The sequence below is a fragment of the Camelus bactrianus genome, chromosome 29 (genome assembly GCF_048773025.1).
Source record: "Camelus bactrianus isolate YW-2024 breed Bactrian camel chromosome 29, ASM4877302v1, whole genome shotgun sequence".
In the NCBI taxonomy this organism is placed as follows: Eukaryota; Metazoa; Chordata; class Mammalia; order Artiodactyla; family Camelidae; genus Camelus; species Camelus bactrianus.
The window spans coordinates 1,329,121-1,349,059 of NC_133567.1; the positions used below are offsets into that span (position 1 = coordinate 1,329,121).

General features: G+C 46.7%; 1 protein-coding gene across 4 annotated transcripts in view; it reads right to left on the reverse strand.

Moving 5' to 3' along the window:
* PRKDC (protein kinase, DNA-activated, catalytic subunit) overlaps positions 1-19,939 on the reverse strand; it is a 120,093-nt gene that overhangs the window by 84,905 nt on the left and 15,249 nt on the right. For all 4 annotated transcript variants that reach the window (XR_012503213.1, XM_074355054.1, XM_074355053.1 and 1 more), the window contains exons 14-27: positions 19,749-19,798; positions 19,043-19,168; positions 17,782-17,934; positions 16,374-16,489; positions 15,771-15,930; positions 15,054-15,140; positions 14,519-14,638; positions 14,056-14,215; positions 12,174-12,280; positions 10,286-10,376; positions 8,395-8,558; positions 7,628-7,780; positions 3,710-3,817; positions 832-1,058 (exon numbers count right to left, since the gene is read on the reverse strand). Coding sequence is in view for 3 of the 4 variants with exons in the window: in XM_074355054.1 (XP_074211155.1) it covers positions 832-1,058; positions 3,710-3,817; positions 7,628-7,780; positions 8,395-8,558; positions 10,286-10,376; positions 12,174-12,280; positions 14,056-14,215; positions 14,519-14,638; positions 15,054-15,140; positions 15,771-15,930; positions 16,374-16,489; positions 17,782-17,934; positions 19,043-19,168; positions 19,749-19,798 (1,822 nt within the window). In the remaining variant the exon portion in view is untranslated. The remainder of the gene's footprint in view (positions 1-831; positions 1,059-3,709; positions 3,818-7,627; positions 7,781-8,394; positions 8,559-10,285; positions 10,377-12,173; positions 12,281-14,055; positions 14,216-14,518; positions 14,639-15,053; positions 15,141-15,770; positions 15,931-16,373; positions 16,490-17,781; positions 17,935-19,042; positions 19,169-19,748; positions 19,799-19,939) is intronic.

A 19,939-nucleotide genomic window follows, 5' to 3' on the forward strand; every position in this document is an offset into this window, starting at 1 on the left:
AAAGCCCTGATTTCAGCTGTAAGTTTCACCTTCATCTGTGTGACTGATGAAATATTCCCTACCCCTTTGTCAAATGCCACCTTCAGGAAGGGCGACATCTGGTCTCCCTGCAGCATGCGGCCCCGCAACACTCAGTGAACAGATGCTCCACGAGCTGAGGTCAGGGACCGTCTTTCCCTGGAAGTGAAGCAACCCCTGCACTGGCGTCCTGGCCCCCAGACCCACTCTGCATGCAGCTGCTGGCAGGTGAACTTAAGGAGCAGTAAGTGTGCCCCTCCCTGCTCCCACCACTGCACAGACTGGGCTCTGGAAGTCCCCTTCACCATGAACTCTGCAGACAGAGGCTCCCGGCCAGTCTCCTCTCGCTCCCACCCAAACCTCACACCCCACAGCCAGGAGCGCACCGCCTTCATTCCTTCCACGTCGTCCTGTCTCTCTCTGCCCTGTCCCCTCCTGAAACGCTCGGGCTGCCTCCCTTGTCCTTTAAGTCCCACCCCAAGTGTAAACAGTACAGGGAGCCCCCCTAAACAATGTGAACTGTGTCAGGAGACCCTGCACTACATCTCCTGCTGTGCTTTCCAGAGTGCGTAGATCCATGTTTGAATGCAGTTCTCAGGACTTCCTGAGCCTCCTGAATGCAAACTGCATTTTGACTCCTTGTTTAATCTCCAGAAAACAGCACAGCACCGAGAACGTCACCACTTAGTAAATGCTTGATACATGAGTACGTGGAATCGTAAACACTGAGCCACTTCACAGAGTCACCACCAAGAACATAAAGACCTTTACACACACACACACACCCCCCCTGCCCCCTGGAGGATCACCCACCGGAACTCCCTGTAGATGCTGTTAAAGGCAAGAGCCGCCCCCAGCCTCCTGAAGGCACTGGGGTGAAGTGCAAAGCTGTACAGTCGCTTGAAAAGTGACTTGGTATTTACTGGGCTGCTCTCCTGCTGCTGTGGTGTTGTCTGCTTAATGGACCATCTGAGGAATTCGTGGACACATCGGCCACAGAAATCTCTTAGAGTGCTGTCAACCGGGTCCACAATTCCATCCTGAAACAAAGCACAAAATGACAACTGAGTGAATATCCCGGTCTGCCTCTGAGCACAAGTGGCACATGTCACGAACACTGCTTCAGAGCCGCTCAGGAAAAGCAGGCGCCAGTCAAAGCAACCTGACTGTCTAGAACCTGGCCTAATAGCCAGCTCCTTCCGACACAGTGGAGACGCTTCCTTTTAAACACATTAAGAAACTGAAAAATCCGTGAAAAAAGGAAGAATACTTTAATTACAAACCACAAAGCAGCCTTTCCCTGAGAAACACAGCTGACTGCACCCTGAGAACGCAGGCTGCTGCCACCTCGTAGCAGCCTTCTCACTGAGGGTAGAGGCTCACGTCCTTGCCGGCCCGGGGAAGCTGTGACGCCAGAGACAAGCCACGCAGAGACGTGGTGGACTTTCACAGAGCTGCTCCACGGGGGCCCATCCCTCAACACCTGGAAAAAGGCTAAGGAAATGTGGATGTTTCTGTTTCCCTCTGAGATGCACGAAGGAGAAGTTTAACCGGACAAGTACGGAGACACTGAAACGGGGGTTCTGACACCCCCAAACCTCTGCAGACAGTGCTCACCGGGACTCAGGAAGGGGGCAGAACCCTGGAACCGGGGGGCGGTGCTGGGGGCCCCTCGGAGCAGTGGCACAGATGTGGGAATCCGGCCCGCGGGGACTGCGGCCATGCCGAGGGTCACACCAGCCCTCGCTTCCCCTCCACCTTTTCTTTCTGCACCTGTCCCGTTTTACACCATCTTTCACCCGACTCCCTGTGAAGTCCTGACTTAAGCTGCCTTCAAGGATCAAAAGCGGAATGGAAACATTAGACGAAATCCATCTGAATGAAATAAGCTGCAAGTTAAATTTAATTAAACGTATCTGTCCCAGGCAGGAGTCACTGGCAGACACTGCAGGGGATTAAACCGCAGGTGCAGTCATGTCACCATCCTGATTTAAAATGTTCAGCAGCGACCACAGCCCAGAGGTGGCATCCAGCAAGGGGTCTCCGAGAGCAGTAGGACTGCTCACAGCCACACACCACTGGGATGCCCAGGACCCACCCGGCAAGCCAGACAGGTGGACGGCAGTGCTACATGCAGCGTCCTGATGCCCAGACTGACACATCTCACCCTAGACTGAACAGAAGGTGAGACACTGATTCCAGTGGGAGCCAGCCTGCAAAAACGTGGAATTAAAGGACGTTTGTTTGGACAAACGTGCTATATTTTCCGCTGGGGGTTTTGATTCTGCAGTCGATGCACAACAAACAAAATTACAGGTTGAAGTAACAGCTAAAATCAATTAAGAGGACATTTAAAGAAATCAATTGCAAAGTTATTCCCACAGGTTCAGAAAACTAAAATGTGTGAAAAAATAGGAAGGCCCTGGCTGACCCCACTGCTCCTGCCCTCAGTGTACCTCTGACCAGTCCTAACAGTTCTAAGTCTGCAATCTCAGGATCGTTCTATGCAAACAGAGAGCTGCTATTTCTAGGGGCTGTTAGTTAACTGAATCAGAATGCAGGAGAAAACTGCATGAGCTCAAAAAATTCCCTTTAATCTGAACTATTACACTACAGATAGTAAAAAAAAAAAAAAAAAAAGAGGATACCGCAACTCACAGACGTCTAAGAACATTCTCATTCCCCTTTCACCCTCCACACCCGCACACACACACTGCCTTAATGCAAGTGAAGCCTGTCAAATCTACAGCCATCTCCCCAAAAAGGAGAGCAAAACAAAAAAAGTGAATTTTTGCTTGCAGATATTTAAAAGCATCACTTAAGTAATGAAATTTGGCATTTTGTTCATTAAAATGCAGTCCCACAAATGCAGTTTGGTGTAGCCACTGTGGAAAACAGTATGGAGATTCTTCAAAAGACTAGGAATAGACTTACCATATGACCCAGAAATCCTGCTCCTGGGCATATGTCCAGAAGGAACCCTGCTTCAAAATAACACCTGCACCCCGGTGTTCATAGTAGCACTATTTACAATAGCCAAGACATGGAAACAGCCTAAATGTCCATCAACAGATGACTGGATAAAGAAGAGGTGGCATATTTATACAATGGAATACTACTCAGCCATAAAAACCGACAACATAACGCCATTTGCAGCAACATGGATGCTCCTGGAGAATGTCATTCTAAGTAAGCCAGAAAGAGAAAGAAAAATACCATATGAGTTTGCTCATATGTGGAATCTAAAAAAAAAAAAAAAAAAAGAACATAAATATAAAACAGAAACAGATTCATAGACACAGATAACAAGCTTGTGGTTGCCAAGGGGGTGGGGGGTGGGAAGGGACAGACTGGGATTTCAAAATGTAGAATAGATGAACAAGATTATACTGTACAGCACAGGGAAATACATACAAGGTCTACAAGATCTTGCAGTAGCTCACAGCGAAAAAAATGTGACAATGAATGTATGTATATTCCTGTATAACTGAAAAAGTGTGTTCTACAGTGGAATTTGACACAACACTGTAAAACGACCATAACTCAATAAAAAAATGTTTAAAAAAAAAAAAATGGCCCCACAGATTCTCTACAAGGGAGGACGCAGCCCCGCCAAGTGTTCCATCTTGACCCCTGACAGTGAACTTCCGCTCAAGCTGAGTGTGGGTCCAGCAGGACCAACATTACTCACCAGGATCGCTTCCAGCAAGGCAACAGTATCCTGACTCTCAAACTTCTTGTTGTTGGTGAACCAGTGAATCAACTGCATAACCAGAGGTTCAAACAGCTGTCTCGTCACCTGAAGGAACACCACCATCAGAATTTATTTTCTCCACGTTAACTTCGTATCAAACAGAGTTCCACTACACACACGGCAGGAGCAAAATTCAGCGGTAACACCACAGTGGTGTCTCTAGTTAGATTCCGTGATGAACACGTTCCAACTTCTTTCCCTCGCAGGAGTCCAGCAAAGAAAGATATGCATACAAAACCGACGGTTCCTCTAATGAGGAGGATAGCGGGGCAAATGTGCTGGCTGAGACACTCGTCCTGATGAATTCGATCCTGAATGTGCGCAGGAGGCCTCCAGGACCACAGGCATCATCGTTACTCAATTACGCCCCACTCACACCCTGTGGTGACAACCAAACGCAGGTCACCGTCCACTGCAGACCTCAGAGCTGTCCTGCAGACAGGACACACAGAAGAGGCACCTCTCCTCCCCCTGCCGAAAGGAGGGAGAAAGAGAGCTACTCCTTGGAGATTGGACGGAAGGGACTCTGGGCTCCCACCCCAACCCTCCCAAATGCGCACGGTCCCTCCAGGGCCCAGAGCGCACCAGGGGTCTCTGGCTTTACCACCCACCACGTCTCTCACGCCTGGACAGAAGTCTCGTTATCCTTTTGGACAAGAGGAATTGCCTGGGACAAACGGTTACGCAGCTAATCCTCTCCTCCAGGGAGAATAAAGCATTCCCAGCACAGCTGAAGCAGATCCCCCACCTGTATGCCCCACACATCTCTCAGTCTCATGCACACGGGCCTCCAGGATCCCCAGGAAACCCAGGGGCATTCACATCCCCGCTGGCACCGAGCTCACCCACATCGTGACGACACCAGGTCGACAATCACATGCAACGTATTGGAGCTCACACTAAGCAAGAGTCCTCTTGCAGCCGGATACTTCTCTCCAAAAACTGTCTTTCTAAACTTTGAAGCAATTTTTAGACTGAAAGTGAAAGGAAGAGCCTTACCTTTCAGTTTGGAAGTTCAGCCTGGTCTTAAAGCATCACTTTTTTTCCCCAAAGAAATTAAACTTTTTATTCCTAGTACATAAATTATATATATGTACACACACACCCTCCAGAAATTACAGAAGTGGAGAAAACCATCAACATTCCTACATCCAAAGGGAACCACTGGTAACACTCAGAATCACTGTTAACTTTCAGTATATTTCATTCGTGCACATTTAAATACGTGCATGCACATGTGTGTACAAATAAACGCACACTTTTGTAACCTCTTAACTTTGAGTACTTCTCATATAAACACAAAGGCTCTATCAGTATGTTCATCAGCTGCCTGGTACCTCGCGTATGGATACACTATGATCCAGTCGCCAGGATCCTGTCAGAAACGCAGGCACCCCTAGTTTATGAGTGTCTCACACACACCACTCTGAGCTCCCCCTCCCTGGACAAGGGCTGCTGCCCCCAAGCCTCCACGGCCCACAGCACCATCTGCCAGGACGCGCAGGCCTTTCCCCACGTGCCTGGAAACACCAAACACCGCCAATGTTTAATGTGTTTGACAGCAGCTGCAAACGGTATCTATCATCTGAATTTGAACTTCCCTATTTCCTAAAAAGGTTGAATAACTGAAACGTATTTCTTGGCCATGTCTTCCCTGTTCATCAACTACCTGTTTTTGTTCTTTACCCATTTGCCCATTTTAAAAATCTTATCTTCAGTGAAATGTGACAAAAATTTTCCCCACATTATGTGTATGTCAAAATTGTGGGTTTTGTGCCATTCGGTAGTTTTGAACACTTACAAAGTCAAAACTATCAATACACTAACATTTTTCTTCTATATATCTGCCTCCAATATCTTGTTTGAAAATCTCTCTTCCTGCGAAAATTTATGGAAAGTCGCCTATGATGTAATGGCAACCAAATCCACGCAAGCAGCAGAAATCACATTTTGTACATGAAAGAAAGTGCTTCTGAGTGTCATGATCCTGCTTTTTATCTACCAAACAGTACACGCACACTTGTGAAAACGTGTTTTGCAAAGATCTAGGATACACTCGGCTCTCTCTGCAGAGGGCGAAGCGCCTCTCCCCAGGGGGAAGAGGCTTCACTTTCACCGCCGCGTTTCCACATTAATTAGCACAGCTCATCAGTTAAAAAGACGGTCCCAAGCCGGACGGACACGCCAGAATTCACCACGTTGTAATATCTTTATAGTTGTTTTTCCTACCAAATCTTTCTAATTTGAAATTAATTTTTCCTATGCTAGGCAACTGCACTAATAGTATTTATTAAACGATCCCTTTCTCACTAACTTAAAAAGCCCCTTCGGCGGCCACATGTAGTTTTTACGTACACAGCTGGTCCCCGTTCCAACTGCCAGCCTCTTCCAGCGACACATCTGTGCACCAGTTCAGCCCCATTATGACCAACACGGCTTCGTAACATCTGTCAGGGCAACTCCCTTCAGCTCTCTCCGCTTTCAAAACTGTTCTTGGTTAGGCTCCAGCAACTATTCTTTCAGATTACTCTGTATGTTCAAAATGAAATTAATCCCAGGCTTTTTGCTGGGACAACACCAGATCTACTGAGTTACTTGGGAAAAGCCGACTCCTCAGGTGCACAGCGTATTCATCTCATCCTGGTGAGGCACGCGTGTGCCTGGCACACTGAAGCTCACTTCTTGGCGCTTTATTGCTACACTCTCAATGCTGTTACGAACGGAATACTGTCGACTGTACGTGTTCTCCGGTGGTCGACACTAGCAAGGAGGCGTGTGAGAGCTCTGGCATGCTACAGCCTGTTTTGTAATTCATCAGCCTTACCCTTTATTAATACTTAGATTTACCAGTTAATACTCTGAGCTTTCCAGATTTTTAAAAAATTATAGTCAAAATACTTTTTCCTTCCTTTCTAACGTCCTGGCCCTCAGGGACCTCAGGGCCTGATCAGAGGCCTGGAGACTGACCAGTGTAGGCAGCTGAGTAAACACGTAGGCGGCCGTCCTGAGCATCCACTCCGCACAGGCGCTGCTCCGAGGGGCTGGAGGTGCCTGCGACCAGCCCACCCCATCCCTCCCCAAAGCCCAAGGCAGCTCCAGTGCTGCAGGGCTGGGATGACTGGCTGTGACATTCACGTAACTGTTCTTCGTCATTTTAAAGATAAAACTAAACTATTCCTGGTTTACCAAAACAAACGCCTTTTTGGCTTACACAGAGAGGATCACTGCTTCTGAAATCTGTTTCTGTGACACATTTCCAGTGTCACCCCCAAATACTGTTTAATCACGTTCACCTTAATACACTGCTGGGTTGTATTCACTCCTAGCCACACTGAGGAATTTCCCATTTACATTTTTAAACGAATTTTGTGTTAGATTTCTTTTTTGCATGTGCACCCTGATATCAGGGTTCTGCTAGCTTCATGAAATTAAGTGAGAATTTGACTTTTCCTGGGTCACGGCAGGAATGGAGAATTTAGTCCACAAAGTTTCGAGGAAGAGGCGACTTGCCAACACTCCCCAACTCCGGCCCTGCTCTCCCCTCTCCTTCACTCCTGGGGGACTGTGAGCCCCAACGTGATAGGACCCACAGCAAACTCAGCTTTGGATGCTCAACTCTCAGAAACTTTATCAACAACAGTGATTCTTCCCCCCAAACTCTGTGGTACATATTCAAAAACCGCCAGGCGCTTTGAAGAGTCCCAACCCCAGGTCCTGTCCCTGAGGGGCAGCAGCCAGGCGGCAGGGGTTAAAGATCCCCAGTGGTTCCCAAGTGCAGCCATGAGGAGCTTGAACCAGACTTTTTTTTTTTCCCTACGTTTTGCAACTGTTTCAAATTCAAAACCATGCACTCACCTGATCGACGTCGCACGCCAGTCGGAGCAGCACAGGAAAGGTGCGCTTGTATAGCTGGTACAGCGGAGGTGGGCCCGGGCCGCCGTCAGGCATCTGCGTGGCTTTTCCCAGCATGAACACGACCGTGCTGTGCAGCAGCTCACAGGCCGCGACCTGAAACAGGCCAGGGGCCCAACAAGCCTGAGTCGTCAACGTTCTCTCCACGCGGCCCCTCACAGAGAAACCCCGCGCAGCCAGTGCAACACGCTGAAGCAGCACTTATGTGCACTCTGCTCTGTGTCCAGAAGGTGCGAGTGGAGATCTGGGGGATTTACACGCCGGGACCAGGGCAGTCCCGGGTCCCTCCAGCTGCACTGCAGAGCTCCGCTCGCCTGTCAGCGCACTCTCGACCACCACTTCTAGTAACTTTACTTTTAAAGCACAAACTTTGGAAACACACAAACTAAGATACAAACCTGAGACTACCTGTTTCTCATCTCAGGCTGAGGAGATAACAGAGCACAGACTAAAAGTCACCTTTAGACGCCCTTCGCCCTGTGCCCTCTCCTACGAAGGGCTTTGGTACATCAGCGCTCCTCCAGCTTACTCCCTATTGGGACAACCTGCGTTTCACTCCCATTTATCAATGACACAGACTTCTGGTAACAGAATGGTTTCTAATTACTAGACTACACAGAATCCAGAAGTGACGAAGTACGTATCCATGCGTCCTAACAACGCGTCTCACAAGCAGACTCAGACTAGTGAGTGAGGAGGCACAGAAGTACCTTGGTTTGTCTGTCTCCAGCCGAGAGGGCCAGTTCCGTGACTCGAGGCAGGAACAGGTCCAGGTGGACGACAGGCTTCATGTCTGGGAAGGGCACCGCGAAGCTGAGTCTCTTCTCTCGGTCCCACGCCACACACTTCTTCATCACTTCATCGGAGGACGCAGCTGTTCAGAGAGACCAGAAGCGCGTTTTCACTCGGCTGTTAGGGTCACTAGTGAAACCGGCCCTCAGACAGGCACTGACCCGAAGTGGCCACCACACACTACCCCCAAATCTGACTTGAACTAAAATCACTTCTAGACAAGTCTAACAGTCTGGAATGTTTAATTTCTAAGTTCAGTAAAAGCTGCTTATTCTGTGGAAAATGAAAGATGAACAATATTTTAAGTAAACACCTCTTTATAACACTTGTTTTCCTAATAGAGGTTCTAAGTTCCTAAATGCCAAACGTGACCAGTCCACTTTCTATGAAAGTTTAAAAATAAAAGTACAGATAAATTTTTACTAATCAAAAATGGTGATTCCAATCAAAAGCAATCTAAAAATATCCAAGTATTAAGAATACAAGATATAAAAAAGATAACTTTGAATTCCTGACACAACGATTAATTAATATTAGAGTGTCGTTAGATTCTGTTTCAAAAAATGGGAGACTCACAGACACAGAAAATAAACTATGGTTACCAAAGAGGAAAGAGGGGTGAGGGAGGGCTAAATTAGGAGTTTGGGATTAGCAGATACAAACTACTATATATAAAAAAGATAAACAACAGGGACCCACTGTACAGCACAGGGAACTGTATTCAATATCTTATAATAACCTATAATGGACAAGAATGTGAAAAAGAACAGATACACATATGTGTGTATAACTGAATCACTCTGCTATTCACCTGAAACTAACACATTATAGACAACTGTACTGCAATTAAAAATTCAAAAAACGAAACCAAAACAAAAATTTTAAAACTAACTTCAATAAATGCTTGTCCTTGTACAGGGGAAAATGTTATCAGGGACTAGAAAGCTTGCACATCGTGTCTAACGATGAGGTAAGGAACAGCCGCCAGCCCCAGCAGGAGGTTCTGGCGGAGCGCTCGTGACGCAGTAACGCTGCTTTGTCATTCGACTACTGATGATGAGGATGCCACTGGAAAGTCAAGATGTGCGACTCCAGGTTGACGAGGACAGCAGACAGTGTCACTGCGCACAGGCTGACCTGTGTCGGGGGCCGCGCTCCAACAGCGGGAACATGCCGCCATCTCACTCCCACTGCACGCACCCCTCTCTCCTCTCCCGCTCACAACAATCCCCAAAAGAATGCAATGAGCACCACACTTATTTTATATGTTTTTGTGTTCTCATTTATTTTGTAAACTCATTTCCAATTTAGTTATATTGCCAGCTTTGCTATGATTTATGGTTACAACTTCTTTATTTTAGATACATATTTCTAGCTGCTTGAAAATGCTCTGATTAATGTAGACTGATACATTTCAAAATTAAAATGCTATTTTCTTGGCAAAAAAAAGTTAATGTATGTAAAGTGTTTACCACAGTGTCTGCCAAATGATATTCAATAACTGTTAAAGGTTGCTATAACAATGAAAAGTTTCTGAAGATTAAATTAAAAACTGCCTATTGGCACATAACAGGTACTTGGTAAAAAAAAAAAAAAAAAATTAAGGAAAAGACGCTAGAGCACTCCCATGAGCTGACAGCACTGTGGCGTGTGGACGGACCTCGCAGGCTGCAGGGCACAGTCAAAGCGTTCCTCGAGGCAAAATATGACTCTTTGTAATCTTACTTGAAAACACAAACATGAGAATATGCATCCACATGGCAGTACAAATACATCTACAGGGGTCAACTTATTTTCAGGAAAGGTTACCTGTTATGAGGTTTTTGTTTATTTGTCCTCCGAGACAGCCGAGCATTTGTACGACTCTAACCCTTATCTCTTCTGAGGACAGTGCTTCATTCTGCAAAGGGAACAAACGCACACACATGGTGACGACCGAGTTAAAAATTACAGTCATGACATGAAAGAAAACGACTCAGGATCCTCACACCCTGCACGGCACTGCGGTTAACTCGGCTGCAAATTCATGAAAGGAAGCCGCATCTCTTCCAGCAGTGCACTCAGACATCTGTTTCTTAGGCCAGCGGTTCCAAGTTTTGGCAGAACGCTTTAAAAAATACTGAGGGTCCCCAGAGAGCTTTTGTTTACATGGGTGGTATTTACGAGTATTTAGCACATTAGGAGTGAAAACTTAGATGTTAAATAGTTATCATTTTATTAAAAAATACTAAATCCGTTACATGTTACAAATGACATACTTTTAGGAAAAGTAACTGTATTTCCCAAATAAACAACCTCAGGCAAGTGGCAGTTTCACAATTTCACACTTGTGACAGACTTGTGGCTGCAGCTGGAAAAGGAGTGTTTTAATTGTCTTTCTAGGTAACCGTGGTTTCTCCAACACAGCTCCCGACCTGAACAAGCAGTAGTGCCCAAAAGCTCAGTTACGGTGCAGAGTCAGTGCATCTGTGCAGTTTACTGCGTGAGGACCCACCGGTCTGTCTTGCACTGAGTGGGTCTCTACCCACGTGTGACCAGGGGGCATGACGTCCTGCTCATCTCAACACCCTGCTTCACCAGGTTACGCGGCTTCTCCGGGTGCTGCCACGCTTCGGTGTACGCGCGAAAAGATCACACGTGGTAAGCACCGAGATGCTGTTAAGCGCGTGGTGAGCGTTACAGGATTTTAATTTCCATGTAAAAGCCTTAATTTTACCACTGGCAACAAATGTTCTCAGATGTTTTCTTTCAAGTGAGGCTCACTCTCAAGCCCTTTATTTTACAGAAAACGTCTGCCAGGTCCTGAACAGCGGCATCTATCTGACTCCCCCATCACAAGAGTGGTGCTGAGGAAAAGGGCTGCCAGGCTCCCGGCTCAGAGCACCCCAAGCCCAGCACCCCCCCGCTCCGTCACGTCACGCAGGAGGTGCGGACGCCTGCGCGCCGGGGCCCAGGTTTAACGAGGTGCGAAGGGTCCAACAGCACCACCCACACCGCACAGTGCACACGTCACCAGTGACAGCAGCGCCGGCCCTGCCCTGGGACCCAGGGCCACAGCGAGACCCCTGTCCTGGGGGCGGGGTCCTGTGTTTGCAAAGAGACGCACAACCTGGAGACATGCCCTCCAACTGCCCTGCTTCTCTTACATGTGACAAAACAGCAGAAAACTTTCAGACAGAAGCGTCTCTCGTCTCGGTCGGGCCTCCCGATCAAAGCTGCCCACCGGGCAGGGGGAGACGCTCCCCTAGCCTGCAGTGTCAGTTCTGCACACCAAGGTCTTCACAGCTCGTTCCTCACAGCACGCCTGAGAGAGGAACTGTCCCCGCACGAGTTCAGTTTTCTCTGTTTACATCACTTTCGCCGCATCTAGAACACCGCTCCTACGCGGTTACCACTGAAAAACCCAGCTGCCAAGAGCTTCCCTTGACAGAACGACGTACTTCAGAGCTCACCAGTGAGTGAGCACCTCAGACACCCACAACAGCGCTGCACCAACAAGGAAGCAAGACCAAGACAACAACCAGTTGCCCCAGCCCACATTTTTATTGCTAAATATACACTGAAATTACTTCTAGACTGTATCCCAATTTAACTGTAAGAATAACTAACACTTTAAATGAAGAATTTTAATTTTCACACGCATGAGCATCTGACCTCTGCATCACTGAAGGTGGAGAAAATACAAGGGGTTTCTTACTGACGAAACGTTCTTTGTCCTCTTCAGATGCTTCAGCACATCTTTGTCAAACCCTCTCTGGGCGGCCCGAGAAAGTGCTGCCACTTCCCAGCTATGCCTGGTCTCATCTGCCAACAAAACAAAACAAAAGCCCATTGTAAACAGCACCATTCATTTACTTGATGAACACAAGGGAACACACTGCCATACAGACATTAAAATCCGAATTTAAATTACAATTGAAAATAAAACTCCTAGAGCGAAAAACATTAATAGTGGTTGTCTCAGTTCTAAACACCACTGTTGACTAAAAGAAACATGGCTCCTTGGAGCAGGGGCTGATGCCCAAGACCAGGCAGGCGGGACTGAGGAAAGGCTGGCAAGGGGGCCGCCCAGGGGAGCGAGGCCGCTCCCACCGCTCACCCACAGGTCAGATCTGGGACAAGCTGAGCTCCAAAGTCAGAGAGAGCAGAGAAGGATTAGACCTGCTGAAAAGGGAAGAAGCCACACGTCCCTACTAACATAAAGAAATAAACAGGTGAAAAAGTTATTCCTCTAGGCGGAGGGCCAACTAGGTGAGGCTGATGGTGCTGGAAAAACCACGACTTTGCCACTTTGACAGTAATAATCGATTCGGAGGAATCACCAAGGACAGTAAAATTATCACAGTGAGAGTTCCATGAGGAATAAGAACATTCACAGTGTAGCTTCCATTAAACTTTCTTAAAAAGAATCAAAACCTTTTACAGAATCTACAAATACAAAAGTTTTCTTTCCAGAGCCAAAACTGGACGCCACCACCTGAGTGGTGTGTGGGGATCGTGAAGTCCCATCGGAATTAACAGCCACGCGACCACCAGACCAGGGTGCCGAGATGCAGACTGACCCACGCCTCCCTTCTCTCTCTCTAATTATCTGAGCGCACATGTTCAACAGACAAATCCTCTGCTGAGAATTGCGGTAATCAACTTAACTTAAAAGAAATACAAATCTTTTCAATGAGCCAACTGACAGACTAAATTCATAAGCTACAGACATCAACTAGCTGGCATTTCTGTCTCTGAACAACACTTGCTATTCCTATCCCAAAGCTGACTCTTCCTTCATGAAATCTGAGTATGTACCAAGGTGTGGTAAAAACCAGACCCTGAGTGCAGCTGTCACGTACTTTTCACTTACGGTTTCCAAACCAACAGGATTTAAACTGGACAACAAAATAATGATTTACACAGATGAAACTTCACAAACTGACACTCGACTTCCTACTGTGATGACAGAAACACGCAAGTTCTCACCAGCACTCAGCGTCCTTCTCCAGTGGACCCTGCTTTGTGCTCCAACTAACCACAATGTCCGCTGCGCTCTGGTCAAGCAGTTCCTGCCCCTCGCTCTACGTACTACTTTTCTTGACTTGGCCAGACGAGTTTTTTTTAACCTTTCCCCACCCCTATTTCTCGCGTGCCTGTTCTTCTTAATCAACATTAGCGCTTCACCAGTTACATTTGAAAACCAATAAAAATCAGGTGAGATTAGGTCAAAATATAAAATTACTATTGGATTTCCTTATAGTTTCAATCCCAGCTTGACACATTAAACAAAAGGTTTTTCGCAAGGCAGTACGTTAGGATCTATAAGGAGTGCGAGATACTTAAGGCAGAGTTATTACCCTTGAAGATTTTATAAATCTTGGTAGGACGTAAGTGAGTAAAATAAAAAGCAGGTTTAATACCTCAGTTATACCTCCTATGTCCCAATCACACTGAAATGAACTGGGAGGCCACAGAAACCCAACCAGACGTATCCTGAATGTGCCGGACTCAAGTCACGAAGGAACAAATACACAGTCCCAGGAGTCACGACACCGCCATTCTAAGACGCATGTCACAGCTCCTCCAAACCTTACCTGATGAGGCTGAAGTTTTGAGATACCCATCAAGGCTGGGCAGAATGTCCTTATAATAGGGCTGAATCACATGTCTGCAGATGCGGCCTGACCACTCCTCTAGCGCGTTCAGGCCTACTTCCGCCAACGGGGTATGGCTCAGGCCCAGTTTAAAAGCCATCTGTATGGTAGCACAAAAAAGTAATGAAACGCAGGGAATTTAAGACCATTGTCTCTAATGAGAAGTCTTTCCTCTGCCAGAACCCAGACAGGCTGGAGGGCAGGTGCCTGACGGCTGGTGCCACCACACGCCCACCGCACGGGGCAGGCTGGTCCCACAGCCCTCCGCTCCAAGCACCCTGCCAGCGTCCCGTGGCAGCAGCAGACCCTGAACCAGGGAGCCTGGCAGGAGAGTGCCCACTGTGACAGCCACAGGAAATTTCCAAGCTTTCTAGGAAGTGCTTTCCGCGTGGGACACACCCACCTGCAACGCGGGGACATAGGCTCTGATGTCGAGTTCAATGATGTTGTATGGCAGGGACAGGACAAAGGTCAAGCAGGAAGCCAGGAGTTCATCCTTGTACTGCTTCATTCTAACTGACACCTTTGCAAGAAAGGAGACAGGAGCTGAGCTGTGCACCTGAATATGGCCTGCAATTCTCAGTCTTCTCAAATACAAAAAAATAATCACGCAGCCTTATCTGACGCGGCCACGTTCGTTTGAAAACGAAGTACTCGTCTCAGGGAAGTTCATCTGTTGAGTTATTAACTCCCATCATGTGGAAAAGCTAAAGGATCTATTAGCTTTGAGTTGTCATCACTCGAATTATTTTGAGAAAACTCAGGGGACTTTGAAGCACAGTGATTTACTCTATTAATGTTTTTTAATCCCTTAATCCCCATGAGGATTAAGCAAACCAATTTTTAAGTAATTAGACCATTTATAATCACCAGGATTTTTTCCAACATACATTCATTTTTAAATAGCCCATGATAACACTGGATAAATTTAAAATTACCTCTTTACCAAATTTTGCAAACAAAGCGAAGCAAGAACACTTTTCTGGGTGCTCAGGAGACTGCTTCTGACTCCTCAGACCAACTCCCTGTCAAATAAAACAGTGAATTAGTTCAGTGAACGGTAACCAGGTAGTTCTGGGTCCTGATCTGGCAATTCCCAGCCTTCCTTCTGAGGGGACCCCACTTTCACTCTACAGAGAGGGCCTCGAGCAGAGGGGAAGGGAAATCAGCCCTGAAAACACTTCAGGCAGAGGCCAGAGAGAAACCAGCCTGAGGTGGAAGGTGCTGGCTGATCAAAGCAGGAGCTTAAGTCCACGCCCCACTCCCCCAACCGCTCAGCACACCTGGGAGCTGAGACGCCTGCTCACTGCTCACCACCAGAGCCCCCAGGGGCCCAGGGCACAGGCCACTGAGCCTTCCAACTAGATGAGCCTGGAGAGGACATAAGACTTCCCCAGGGAGGCTTGGGATGCTGGCCCTGGCACCAGCATCTAACACACTTAACCAAGTGCTTTTAATCAGAACAGAAAAACGCTTAGTTAACTGTTTAAATCATCCAGTTGCCACTCACATCATCAGTTTTTAAAAATACAGGTAATAAAATAAGTAGATTTTAAAACCGCAATATGCTATACCCTCATATCTCATAATGCACGCACACACTCGTGCAAACTAAGAAATACAGGAATGTTCAATGTCTCCCCAGAAACACTCACCTCAAAATATTTTATTTTCTTGGCATTTCTCACAGCAATAGAAAGCAATTTATAGAAACCACTAATGAGCGGCAGCCGTGTGGACTGCAGAATTAATTCATACGTAAAGGAGCACACCCACGGCCCAAAAAACTCTACGTGTTTTTCAGGAAGAATCTCTCTGTAAAAACAGATTTAAAGCTTAATGTAGAAATTCTCATACTATTTTCATTCAGCTTTGAAATTATAAAGGACATAATCAAAACAAAATCATAATGGGGGGGAGGGTACAGATCAGGGTTAGAGCGGGTGCTTAGCATGCACCAGGTCCTGGGTTCAATTCCCAGTACCTGCATCTAAAAGGAAAAATCATAACCTATGAATCCATTATAGAGCATTTTCAGGTGTATCCATATTCCTTACTTTTACTACCTAAAGATCTTTAAAATATATTTTTTTAAAAAGGTAAATTTGCTACATTTAGATATATTTTAAAGTTTCATATAAGCGATTTCATATTTAAGTCCTACTAATTCATTTCTTACATCTACACAAGTGATTTTCCCATTTTATAGCCAATAATTGATCACTTCCACTCTTAAACGAATCGAATGTTTTAAATACCTGCAAAATTCCACCAGGTTGATGAAGGCTGAGAAGTCTTTAGGTTTAGCAGGATGCAAGTTTGCTGCTGGATCTGAAGTTGGGACCACCCACACCCCAGGAGCTGCACTGCCAATCTGTGAAAGTAGTTGCACCAAAGAAACACTGCATGAGTCTCTCACCGGGGGATCTGCGGCCCAGGGCCGGGGTTAAGAGGATGGGACACAGAAGCGAGGAGGTGGAGACGGCCCAGCAGCACAGTGGACAAGAACAGTGGCCTGCAGACCACAGCACAGGAGAGCGGGGATGCAACACAGAGAAAGGAAGGTGCAGACACAGAAAGACGACAGGGCTACAGTTTCTCAAAGGAGCTGCAGGGACCGGATGGAGGACCTGGACGCTCCAGACCAAGAAGCAGAGGAGCAGCCACCATAATTAATGGTGGTGGTACACGCACACCAGGGTCAGGTCTGTTTCAGATTCCGGTGGAAACGCTGACCAAGCAGTCAGGCTCGCAGCTGAAGGGGACAAGGCTCGAGTGGGAAAGGATGACACAGTGGACAGCTGACCCTCTGCAGAGGAACCAAGAACGCGCCCAGGGAGCAGGAGACACAGACGCAGGTGTGGGGCCAACAGCCCAGGTGAGACCCTCTGGGCGTGTCTGTTAATGACATGATTTTTAAGGTGCATAAACAAAATGCACCCAGAGCAGCAGAACACACACCGGCGTCCCCGTCACCCGTCACCTGTGTAGACACAGGACATGACAAGTGCAGCAGCGTGGACATGGCAAAGAACCCTCCTCTGTCCCCGCACCCCCTTAACCGCAAGGTTCTGGGCAGGGCAGTGGATGACACGCACTATCACAGACACGCAAACCCACTCCAGAGCCAGCGGACCCCAAAGCAGCCTGCGTGTTCTCCACGGAGCCCACACCCTGGCCTGTTACTCAGACCCCTCAGAGCAGACAGAGGCTCCGCGTGGCAGCCTCACGCCAGGTCTGACCTCTGCCCCAGGCCAGGAAAGCAGTGCAGAACGTCTGCGCCTCTGCCCACAGCCCCCGCCTCAAGCACAGAGCCTGGCATCTCCTTGGCCATAAACCAGAGGAGGCCCAGGTTTCCCGCCTTCCACAAAAAGCCGCCTGTACACTAAACAAGACCGGACCCTTGACTCTTGCTTGGGATGAGAAACTACCCTCGTGACAACTTTTCCAGAAGATTTTGCTTTAACTTATTAAACACGTAAATCACTTCTGAACAATCTAGGAGATAATGTTTTCTACACTTCAGGCTATTCATCTGAAAAGCATCGACGACACATATCAACACCAAAGAAGCCAATTTCCTGTTTACAAATGTGCTATTTGCCCCAAACACTGCAGCAGAGAGTTGGTATAATGATGATGCAAGTTATTATTGACAAATCTAACCTCTTGTTCCCCGATGGTCTGCTTTTCTAGCGTAAGATCCAATTTCTCAATAATCTTCAAAACTGACTTTATAAATTCATCATATAGCAAACGACTCAGACTTTGAAGGGAGGAATTCAGAGAGAGAAATGCTTCATCTGCTAAAAAAGAATCCTTTAAAAGTAAAGAAAAACAGTAAATTTCAAAATGTTGTACAAAAAAGAATCAGTATAGGTATCATGGTTCATTCAGATGCACATGGGTACTTAACATCATGGCAACGTCTGTGCAAACCAAAGCAGCAAAATGCAGAAACCTCCCCCAACTCCCGGGACAGCGCCACACAGACACAGCCCAGGCGCGGAACGCACACTAAGTACGAAGGAGCAGGTGAGGTGCAGGCCAGTGCTCGTCAAAGAACTCACCCCAATGAGCGTGTGTGTCTGTGCGTACACACGTCTGTGTGCGACACACGGACATATGCTGAAGCTTGTGCAAATGCACATGCGTGCACATATGCACAACCACACATGCACATACACATGGGTAAATGTCCATCCATCCTCAGAATGGATTTAAAAGTACTAAATCTATTATTTAAAAGTAAAATACTCTACTGTTCCAAAAACAAAGCCCTCGTATCTAATAACACATGTAAGAAAGAAATACTTTAGGTAAACCATTAACGTTGATCTACCATTCTACCTCAGTAAAAAAAAAAAACCCTGCAATTTTCACAGGACAGGATGTCTGATTTGCTGACAACGTGCTTCTCCTGGGCATCACTCCCTGGTCATGACCTGGCCCACAGCAGGTGCACCTGGAGGCAGGAGCCGCACTCTCGCCCCGGGGAACAGTCGCTGTGCACCAGCCCCTGCACGCCCGTCAGCCAGCTGGCTTCTCTCTAACCGTTACAGAGAGCGCAGCTCCCCCATGGTGGTCACACTGCCCCGCTTCTGCCACCCCCCAGCTGGCCTGTCAGAAAGAACAACCCAGCATCAGCTGCTTCTTAAGCTAAAATAAGGACTCAGCTACAGGAATTAATTTTAAGTAGGTGCTATGATTTTGTTCCTTTTAATTGATTTTTTCCAGTCTCACTTTATCCTAACTTAATACTGTTTTAATTTTTCATTACCTGAAGTTCTTTTAAAAAAAAAAAAAAAAACTACTGGAAGTTAGTAACATGTACTTCTGAAAGAGTTGAGTCTGCAAAGTGCACGACTACGGAGACCAGCAAAGAGGGGCCAGGGCACCTCTCTGGCTTTACAACTGTCATTTTTACCGTCATCTGGTCACAGCTCAGGAGACTTCTAACAAGGCCCACGTAGTCCTTGCACATGGACACTTTCCACTTGCCAGTTCTAACTTCCCCCGACGCACGGTCATCTTCAGACTCAAGCTCAGCACCCTGGTGGGAGGACAGACACCCAAGCTGACGCTGGGGCTCTGATTTTCAGAGTTCTCCGAGCTACAAAAGCCACCAGCCAGGGACTTCAACTTGACTGAGTAATGAAGACAGCACACTGTGAAGGCATACTGAAAAAGCTGGAAAAAAGTCATGATTTTTCTAGCCTGGACTAACATGTACTAACAAATGTTTCAAAACACTGCCCCAGGCCTGTGTTATAAAAAAATCAATCTCACTTTCTCACACAGAACCCTGTCTCATCCTATTTCCTGTCACTTTAAGCACCTAAGACTTGCCTTCCATCATGTGCCCAAGTATACTGTCCTAGACTTTCAAGAGGAAATCTTCCTTTTCATAAAAGTGTGTCTGTAACAGTAAGGTTATGTTTAAGGATGTTTCAACACGTAGACGTTTATTCACTTGAAAAAGTTCATAGATACGACGTCCTACACGCTCCAAAATGTAAAGCACAGCTAATAAATAAAAGGGCAACTTCTGCATGTTCACAAACAGCAAAGTCCAACATCTCTAACCTTCCAGACAGCAAAAGACTAATTTTCAAATTATAGGTTCAGTTTACCTTTTGAAGGATCACAGGTTTAGAGCATATTCTGATTAAACCCTGATGCACTAAAAAAAAGAAAATAGAAACAAAATTGAAAGAAACACTGAAAAATACAACCACTCAACAAAATTGAGTCATTTTTAAAATTTAACTTACTTCTCAATTTTCTCCTACATTTGTTAATATCTGTAGTTTTAAATTTTAGA